Source organism: Pan paniscus, chromosome 22 (assembly GCF_029289425.2).
Source record: "Pan paniscus chromosome 22, NHGRI_mPanPan1-v2.0_pri, whole genome shotgun sequence".
Classification (NCBI taxonomy): domain Eukaryota; kingdom Metazoa; phylum Chordata; class Mammalia; order Primates; family Hominidae; genus Pan; species Pan paniscus.
The window spans coordinates 38,414,401-38,424,667 of NC_073271.2; the positions used below are offsets into that span (position 1 = coordinate 38,414,401).

Below are 10,267 nucleotides of genomic sequence, written 5' to 3' on the forward strand. Positions count from 1 at the left end.
CCTCCAGTTTCCCAAAATCCACTTTGTTTTCTTGCCTCCCACAGCAGAATTGCCTTGTCTCACACAGTGGTGACAGCACTCTGTAATAATCTGCATGGGCCAGGGCTCCTTGGTTGCAGGTAACAGATACCACTGTTACGGCCCAACTCTGTTCTTCTATGTTGAAGCCGGAACCCCCAGCGCCTCAGAATGGGATCACATCTGGAGAAGGCGCCTTTACAGAGGTGATTAAAATTGTGAAATCAAGTTTAGCCTAAAGCTTCCCCCTTACATATTTTAAATTTGGACTAAAGGTTTCTCTGTACATCGTGAACTATAACAGGTGGAGGCGTAAACCGACCGTAGCCTACACTTGTGCCCATCACCGAGTTCTGACCAATCAAATGCAGCCAACTGTCCGAACTGAGGGGCCAGTCACCGAGTTCTGACCAATCAAATGCAGCCAACAGTCCGAACTGCGTTCAAGTGAGGCAAAGGCGGAGCTGTAACCAGTCCGGCTGTTTCTGTGCCTCATATCCATTTTCTGTGCCTCACTTTCCTGTCTCTGTCCATAAATCTGCTTCCACCCCATGACTGTGCTGGAGTCTAAGCCTACTCTGACTCAGCAGGCTGACCGATTCGTGAATAGTTCTTTGCTCAATTAAACTTCTTTAAATGTAATTCAGCTGAAGTTTTTCTTTTCTTTTCTTTTCTTTTTTTTTTTGAGAGGGAGTTTCACTCTTGTTGCCCAGGCTGGAGTGCAGTGGCACAATCTCAGCTCACGACAACCTCCGCCTCCCGGGTTCAAGCAATTCTCCTGCCTCAGTCTCCGAGTAGCTGGGATTATGGGAATGTGCCACCACACGCGGGAAATTTTGTATTTTTAGTAGATGGGGTTTCTCCATGTTGGTCAGGCCGGTCTCGAACTCCTGACCTCAGGTGATCTGCCCGCCTCAGCCTCCCAAAGTGGTGGGATTACAGGCATGAGCCACCACGTCTGGCCAAGTTTTTCTTTTATCAAGTTAAAATGGGGTTGTTAGGGTGGGCCCTAATCCGACCTGACTGGTGTCCTTATGAGAAGAGGACATTTGGACACACAGACCCCAGACACACAGACAGACAAGCATGGGAAGAGGCAGCACAAGGGTGCTGCTTGCAAGCCAAGGAGCAGCTTACAAGAAAAGTGTAAACTGACATGTAACTCCATTGAGCAGATCTGAAGTGGAAGGGCGCTTTTTATTTTTTTTTTTTAAGACAGTGTCTCACTCTGTCGCCCAGGCTGGAGTGCAGTAGCACAGTCTCGACTCACTGCAGCCTCCACCTCCTGGGCTCAAGAAATCCTTCCACTTCAGCCTCCCTAGTAACTGGGACTACAGGCATATACCACACACTCAGCGAGTTTTTGTATTTTTAGTAGAAACAGAGTTTTGCCCTGTTGCCCAGGCTCCACTGAGTGGAGGCCCAGGGAAACCACAGGAAGGCAGTGACCCACCTTGTTAACTGGCTCTGCCTGCAGTCCTTGGTGAGAGCGGTTGTTCCTGGCCATCGTGGCTGGGCCATAGGCTCACTGCTCTATGGTAGATGGAAGATATGGGCCTTGGTAATATACTGAAATGCCACAGGAAACCAAACCAGAAGTGATTTAACCCACAAGCACACTTAGGTTTATTTAACATGATGTCTCAAGGTGGGTGGGGGGCTCAAATCAGTAGCTCAGGATTATTAAGGCTCTAGCTCTTGGGCCTTACCTCATTATTACATAATGGCTGCCTGCAACACCACATCACACCCACCTTCCACAACACCCAAAGGCAGGCTGCAAGGGCTGGCCTAGGAAGCCAGAGGGCGCTCTTCATTCATCAAGGGAGAAGCTTGCCCCACCTTCAAGGAGATGCCCCCTATGTCTCATGGGCCACATAGAATTGCATGGCCACTTCTGGCTAAAAGAGGGGCTGGGAAAGTGAATTCTTTCTCCCCCTTCCTTCGTAGAGTGCAAGTTAGGTAAGAAAGAACGGATGGTGGACAGCCAGGAAACAGTCGGCTACGAGATGTTGTGTGGAAAGCCCACCTTTCTGACACTGGAGAACTGTGGGAAGAACGGACAGGCCACACACCAGCTGGGCTCTGAGAACCCCCAGCTTCTGCTCCACAGTGGGCCAGCAGGAATCCAAAGGGCATGGGCAGACCCCAGGGGCTCCTTCACCCCACACAGGGGTAGAGAGGGCAAGACAGGGTAGAGCGAGGTAAGAGACTGAGCAATGCGTTCCCAAAGACTGTGACCGACATAAGCTGTGCAAATTATTATGACAAACTGAATTTTAAGAGGAATTGGACTAAATAAAGTTAGCTCGTTTTTACCTGTAATTAGCAGACAGAGAGTGTAAGATCAGACATACCATAGATGGAAAAGAAAAGCTAAAACTTCCTTGCACATCTGAGAGGTAAGAGGAGGTGTCTGTGGTCCCCCTGACACATACGTGACATATGTATTATTACGGCTCATGTGTGTGCTGCTGTGTGCAGGGGGCAGGGGGCTTCCCGTTCCTGATGGTTCTTCTTGGTGGGTGTCTCCCGGCCTCTCAGGCCTGTTTATCTGCTGAACGTGGTAGCCAAGGGTTTGGGAATGATTTGCCAGACTGGTTAATGTGGAAAGAGCTGGCCCCGCTCAGTTCTGCACCTCCCTCTGGCTGCAGAGAGCTTTCCAGAGCTCCGGGGGACCCCATCTCCAGTATAACTGTGCAACGTGTGCCCAGCACAAGAGCACCAGATGGAGGGACAGGTGGGAGGAGGAGGAACCCAGGGTGCATTTAGCTTGGGGCTTGCTGAGCTGAGGTCCCCAGAGCAAGGACGACTAGGCTGGGGGGACACCCTCTCCCAATCCTTGCCAAGCTACAGAGGGGCCAGTGGGAATAAAGTGACATTTTGGCTTCTGTATCCCTCCCCTGCTGTTCTATTTTCTAGTTCGTTCAGATCTGAGGTTGGGGAGGGGTTTTCCTGGAGGGGTCAGTCCATGCCACCCTCTGCAATTTTTATTACACATGCTTTCAGACATTCTGCTACAGGTTTCATCTCCTACGCCAATTTCTATGTGGGAAAGCAAATAAACGGAAAGGTAACTTGTATCACTTGGTCGCTGGGGCATCCACGGTGAATAGTTAAGAAATGCCAGGGGAGTCGGTGTCCATTTTCATGCCTGGACAAGAGTGCGGCTTGGACTTGCGTCCTGCTGCACACCCCGCCGTCCTGCTGCACACCCCACCGTCCTACTGCACACCCCACCATCCTACTGCACAGCCCACCGTCCTACTGTACACCCCACCGTCCTACTGTACACCCCATCGTCCTACTGCACACCCCACTGTCCTACTGTACACCCCACCATCCTACTACACACCCCACCATCCTGCTGTACACCCCACCATCCCTGCTTTCTGCACTCAGCTGCCCACTTGTATCCCAGCTCAGGAAGCCCAGAAGATGCAGAACCTCTGCGAGAGCCCAGGGCGAAACGCTGCGCTTCACTTTCAAAGAAAGGAAAATCATTCATATTCTTTAAAAGAATGAACAGCACAGATTAATATCGATCTCTTTTAATTTTTAGGCCAATTTTGAGTAGTCAAAGTCAGAGCAGTCAATCTGTGTTGTGAGCCAAGGCACAGCTGCAGAACCGTGTCTGAGGTGTCCGGTGGAGGTGGCAGCCGAGCTCTGGGACTAATCACCGTGCTGGGGACGGCACCGCGTCAGGATGCAGGCAGATCCCTGCAGAAGTGTCTAAAATTCACACTCCTCTACAGGGGTGAGGGGGAGGGAGGAAGAGATGCTTTAGTGAGGATAAATATTTTCTTTCACATTTAAACAATTACAGAGTTTTTACTTTAAAGTATCAATAGGCACATTCTTTAGAAAACATGAACTGTCAGCCGGGCACGGTGGCTCATGCCTGTAATCCCAGCTCTCTGGGAGGCTGAGGCGGGCAGATCACCTGAGGTCAAGAGTTCAAGACCGGCCTGGCCAACATGGTGAAACCCCGTCTCTACTAAAAATACAAAAAAAATTAGCTGGGCGTAGTGGCACACGCCTGTAATCTCAGCTACTAGGAAGCTGAGGTTGAACTCAGGAGGCAGAGATTGCAGTGAGCCAAGATCGCACCATTGCACTCCAGCTCAGGGGCAACAGAGCGAGACTCCATTTCAAAAAAAAAAAAAAGAATACATGAACTGTCTTCAGATTTTGTCATGCCTTCCCCCTCTATCCTAGGCAAGCTAGAAAGCGTTACCAACAGTGGCTCTTCACAGGCTTTTAGTTAGAGATGTGAGGAGAAGCCGGGGGGAAATCGGGTTTCTTCCCAAGTCCGTTAGCCCTGCCTTTCTATTCCTGGACCTAAATGCAGCCTGACTCAGGCTACCCCATTGCACCACCACTGGCGGCCGTGACTCTGGGTAAAGGCATAGCTGGTGATGCTGATCAGAGCCTCTGTAGTCTTAAATGACTTTTCTAACTAATTCTAAATCTTCAGAACCCATGGTATAAAAAGGCCATACCTTCTGGAGGGACGTCGATGGTATTAGGATAGAAGCACCAGGGGACCCCACGAACGGTGTCGTCGAAACAGCAGCCCTTATTTGCACACTGGGAGGGCGTGACACCAGGAAAACCACAATTCTGTCTTTCACGGGGGGCCACTGTACACGTCTCTGAAAGTGCACAGGTAAGAAGCAAAGTAAGTTGTGGGCTGAATTCCTTGATGTTATCATGCACACACCCATCCAGCTTCCTTCTCCAATGACATCAGCAACTGTCCAGTGAGGCAGATATAAAACCCTCAGGACATGAGAGGGAGACGTGGTCCTCACATCCTGATGTGCAAACATTAAGCTCAGGGAAAATGCAAGGTGCCCCGGGTTTGTGGACTTTGCATCTTTCTAGGTAACTTATTTATTCACTTTTTAATTTCAACAAATGATTATTAAATTTTACTCAATACATAAATATTTACTGAGCACCATTTGTGTGCATGAGAAGCGGGAGCTATCATGGCAAAAGCCAGGCACTGTGCCAGGTGAGAGAGACCCAGAAATTAAAACCAGAGAAGTCATTAATAAGAGTCTAAATATCTGGGCCCAGGCTCACGCCTGTAATCCCAGCAGTTTGGGAGGCCGAAGGAGGTGAATCACTTGAGGTCAGGAGTTCAAGACCAGCCTGACCAACATGGTGAAGCCCCATCTCTACTAAAAATACAAAAAATTAGGCGGGCATCGTGGCACACGTCTGTAATCCCAGGTACTTGGGAGGCTGAGGCAGGAGAATCACTTGAACCCAGGAGGCAGAGGTTGTAGTGAGCCAAGATCGCACCATTGCACTCCAGCCTGAGTGACAGAGCAAGACTCCATCTCAAAAAAAAAAAAAAAAAGAGTCTAAGGATCTGATGGAGGAGAAAGGCAAGAACATGTGCGAGACAACGCAAGGCCATCGTCCCAGGGTGCCCAGGGTAACCACGGGGGTAGGGCACTCCCCGGAGAGGCCAATGACAAGCAGGCTGAACAAAGCAGGGGGGCTCCCTGCAGGAGGAGGTTCACCAGGTGAAGATGGAGCCGCATGGGCAAAGGCCATTCCAGAGACCCAGGTGTGTTCAGGAGGTGGAAACCCATTGCAGGTAAGGTGAGAGGACCGGGTGGGGTGGTCTAGTTGCCGACGGAGGGTACAAGCTGTGAAACAGCTTGAAGCAGGGCAGTGAGGAAAGGGATCTAGAGGAGGAAGACACGTGGACAGATGGGGCTGGCTGGGGGCTGCCGCAGGATCTTATGCAAGAGGTTCTAACACCAGAGCTTCAGGCTCTGAGCTCCGCGGAATCAAAGGTCTCAGAAAGCAACCTATTAGGATCTGGTGGTTGACAGCCTGCAGCAGGGGGTGAAAGAGGAGCCCAGAGCACCCTCCGGTCCCTGTCCCTGTCTTGGGGCATAGGAGGGGAGGAACTCAGTCTGGCCACACTGGCTCAGGTGAGGGCGCCCCAGGGGAGGCCGAGAGGGGCTGTTCTCTTGTCTGCTTTGCTATCGGGGACTGCCTCGAGCTGTCTTTGGAGAAAGTGTTCCTGGCTTGCTGGGAAGGATCCGTGTTCACCTCCCGCTGCCCAGCAGCTTCCATGGGAACCTTGCCCTCCTGGGGTCTGGACCCGTCGCGAAGTGAAGGTGATCATCACCCACCCCCGGGTCACTGTGGGGGTCAAGAGAGGCCCCGTGGTGAGGGAGGATCATCATCCTGGGGGTTGGGGGGGTTTCCTCCGCAGGGAGGAAGATTTCCAGCCCCGGCGCTCTGCCTCCGGCAGACTCTGTCTTGCCCACCCGCTTTGTCGCATGATGGAAATAAATGGAAATGGTTTACACACACTAATGCACTAAACTGTAATCACAATTTTCTAGATTTCAGTTGTAACAGGATCATGGACCTGAGTGACCCGCAAAGACGCTCTGAGCCTTGAGCCAGAGGGTGTGTGGGGTGGGGAGAGGAGTTTGCCACGGCCTCTGTGATCCCACAGCACAGGGGGCAGAGCTGGGGGCTGGGGTGGGGGCAAGGGCGCAGGCAGATGGGCCTGGGGGTGGCCAGCACGGGGACCCACCCAGTTCGTTCTGTACACCGAGGCCACTTCCTCTCTCGGGTTCCAAAGCTCCCCCGCTCCCTGCCATGGGCTTGGGGGTATTCCCACTGCAGCCCAATGCTGGCTGCTCTTCTATGCTGCCCAAGCCCACCCCTCAGGCCTGGTACCCCACAGCAGCGATCAAGAGGTGGCTGGAGGGCAGTGGGGGCACGGACAGCACCACTGGGCGCTCCCTCTTCAGGCCTCTCTGGAAACCCTTGCTTTGGAAACGTGGAAAGCCCTTTCTCCTGCCCCCACCTTGAAACTGTACCTAACAACGGCAAGTAAGTTATTCAGCTCCCCGCAGCTGGCAAAGTGCAAGTCGCAGATGCTGCCACACAGCATTTCCTGACAGCCCTAGGGCAGACCGTTGATCCATTCTGCAGGTAAAGGAGTTGAGATGCAAACACTTCCCAAGGAAGCAAGAATGGCCTCCTCCTCCACTCCCTAGAAGGACCCAGGGCAACCGATCCACTTGACAACACCAGGGAATATGGGTTGCCAGCCACGCACTCATGAGAGAGGTGGCTTTGACTCCCAGAGCATGGATCCCAGGGGAGCCCAGGAACCTGTAGGAGAGGGTCTCCCCGTTGGCCACCACTGGGACGGGCATTCGGGCCTGTGGGAGAGGGTCTCCCAGGTGGCCATCACTGGGACGGGCATTTGGGCCTATCTGGATGGGCCTTGGGAGGGTCTGCCCCTGGGGGAGACGTTGGCATGAACACTCAAAAGCACTATTCTGAGACCCCACGCCAACACTTCCTCTTTGAAACATGACACTTGGGAGGATTGTATAGTCTTCCTAACACAGGAAAACAGCCCCGACTGAAGGCAGCCCCCTCCTCGTCGCACTTCTCGAAGGTCTCCGGGGGCCCTGCCACCCTGCTTTACTCTCCACCTGCTTTTGCCGATCCTGTAAATTGGATATACTTTTAAGGGCCTAGAACAGCACCTGGCACAAAACAGGTGCTCAAAAATATGTATGTAAAACAGTGGCTCCTGGCGGAGGCTGCCCGAGCTGGCTGTGGCCCCACAGAGCAGGAAGAAGCACGCCTTACCTGTCTGGGCCTCGGCCAGGGTGCCGAGGGCCAGCATGGACACCAGGACCAGGGCGCAGATCACCTTGTTCTCCATGGCGGCCATTGCCTCCTCTCTGCTCCAAAGGCGACCCCGAGTCAGGGATGAGAGGCCGCCCGAGCCCCGGATTTTATAGGGCAGGCTCTGTTTGCTTAAAGAGCTTTAGATAACATTTGCCTAAGGAGGCCCGGGGATCCTCTGAGACAATAATCTCCACTGATTTTTATCAAAGGTGTTTCCTAGACATGGTCAAGCTACATGGAAGGATTTGCTGATAGACAGAGACGACATGTGGTGAGGTCATCTTGGCTGAGGGATCTGAGATTCAGAAAGTCCCTCTTTCCAATGGGAGTCTCCTCCAACCTGACCTTAATCCAGGTCCTACTCATATCTGAGAGGCCCTCCCGCCAGGGTAAATACTGTACTCACTGCAGAAGTGATTCATAGTGAGAGATGGCCGGAAAAAGGCTTGGCCGTGACAACAGTGGCTCACGGGGTGGCCACCGTGACCTTGCAGGGGGAAGGGAAGGAGCTCATGAAGCCCATTCCATCTAGGCCTAAGCTAATTCTTTTACAGTGGAATTGTTTTAATAATGAAATTGTAGGCCTGGCGCAGTGGCTCATGCCTGTAATCCCAACACTTTGGGAGGCCAAAGCAGGCGGATCACTTAAAGTCAGGAGTTTGAGACTAGCCTGGCCAACATGGCGAAACCCCGTCTCTACAAAAAAAAATACAAAAATTAGCCAGGCATGGTGGCGGGTGCCTGTAATCCTAGCTACTCTGGAGGTTAAGTCAGGAGAATCACTTGAACCTGGGAGGCGGAGGTTGCAGTGAGTCGAGATCACCCTACTGCACTCCAGCCTGAGCGACAGATTAAGTCTCCTTCTGGGAGGGGCTGGGGGCAGGAGGGAGAAAAAAATAGTATATACGAGCTGCCATCAAAAACTGACAGAGTGAACGTGGTTCACTCCCCTGTGTCTATGGGGCTCCCTCCCTCCCCCTCCCACGCCTTCCCAGTTAGTCCCCTGGACTCCTGTATTTCAGAGGACAGCCTCCTGCTCTCCTGTACCATGCCTCACTCCCCTCCCCTGCTTGGAGCTTTCTCTTTCATAGCTCTTATTACCTCCTGCTGGATAAAACAAGTGACTGACACATTATGTTGGTTATTTATTCATTGCACTCCTCCCTGCAGCAGACGGGAGGGCGCATGGGAGCAGGGGTCCTCGTCTCCTAGTGCCTTGAGGTGGCCCCAGACCCTAGAACAGTGGCTTTGATTGGCATTCGAAAAACAGCTGTTGAAGAGCTGCATGAAGAAATGGACAACAGGAGAAATCTTTTCTTCTTCAGTGAGAAATTAGGCCCTGAGGGGAATGCATGCTAGCCTAACAAAGGTACTTTCTTTTCTTGGGTGACCTAGTCAGTACATTTCTGCAGCCCCTCTGGGAGGGGAGCCTGGGCCAGAATGGGGGCGGCCATGTTCCTCTTCGCTCCATCCCAGGACCCAGCCCCTCCTCCAGGGCTGCCACTCCTGCGCCGGGGTCTCCACTCCTGGGCCAGGGTCTCCAGGAGGGGCCTGACCGCAGGACCCAGGGAGGGGCCAAGGCCTGGTGTCCTCTGTGGTCAGCTTAAGTTTATTGAAAACAGGACGGGGGCACCAAGCCCAGGGTGGTGCTCATAGTGACGGTGGTTTTCCCTGCTCTAATTTCTCGGATCAAAATGGGGGCTCTTGGAAATGGGATGTAAATTGCACAATCATTTGGAGAAAAGGTGGGCAGTGTTCGGTGAGGTTTAAGCCATACAGATTTTACAGCTCAGCAAATTCTTCTGTTTCCAGGCCTGGTCTCTTAATCCCAGAAACATGTTCATACTTGGGCAGAAGAAAACACAGGCAAAGATATTCTTTTTAGCATTGTTTGTAACAGCTGGAAACAGGGAAAGAAGGAAGGAAGGAAAGGAGGGAAAGAAAAGCAAAATAAATATTCATTAACCAGGGAAAGGGAAAATGAACTTAAAATACAACACAGTCATCCCTTAGTACCCCTGGGGGACTGGTTTCAGGACCCCCCAGGGATGCCAACATCCACAAATGCTCAAGTCCCTGGTATAAAATGACATAGTGTGCAGAAACCACGTGCATCCTCTCATACACTTTAACCATCTCTAGGTTAGTTATAATACCTGATGCAATACCTACACCTCATTTCATTCTGCAGATTCTACATAGTACTTGACTTGCGGCACACCCAAGTTTTGATCTTTAAGATGTTGTAAATAAGATTTCAAAATACTTTTTTTTTTGAGACAGAGTCTTGCTCTGTTGCCCAGGCTGGAGTGCGGTGGCATGATCTCAGCTCACTGCAACCTCCACCTCCCAGGTTTAAGTGATTCTCCTGCCTCAGCCTCCTGAGTAGCTGGGATTACAGGCATGTGCCACCACGCCCAGCTAATTTTTGTGTTTTTAGTAGAGACAGGGCTTCACCATGTTGGCCAGGCTGGTCTCGAACTCCTGACCTCAGGTGATGCACCCGCCTCAGCCTCCCAAAGTGCTGGGATTACAAGTGTGAGCCAATGTGCCCAGC

General features: G+C 52.0%; 1 protein-coding gene across 2 annotated transcripts; it reads right to left on the reverse strand.

Moving 5' to 3' along the window:
- Positions 1-3,553: 3,553 nt before the first annotated feature.
- Positions 3,554-7,793, reverse strand: TFF1 (trefoil factor 1). 2 transcript variants are annotated; one of them, XM_008977591.5, is made up of 3 exons: positions 7,669-7,793; positions 4,521-4,673; positions 3,554-3,767 (listed from the first exon to the last, which is right to left on the reverse strand). In XM_008977591.5, exons 1-3 carry the CDS (start codon positions 7,751-7,753, stop codon positions 3,751-3,753), a joined length of 255 nt encoding a protein of 84 aa, XP_008975839.1. In that variant the 5' UTR covers positions 7,754-7,793; the 3' UTR covers positions 3,554-3,750. The 2 variants fall into 2 exon arrangements, with proteins under 2 accessions (XP_008975839.1, XP_034803832.1); XM_034947941.3 differs by having other exon boundaries at positions 3,588-4,673; positions 7,669-7,770.
- Positions 7,794-10,267: the final 2,474 nt, after the last annotated feature.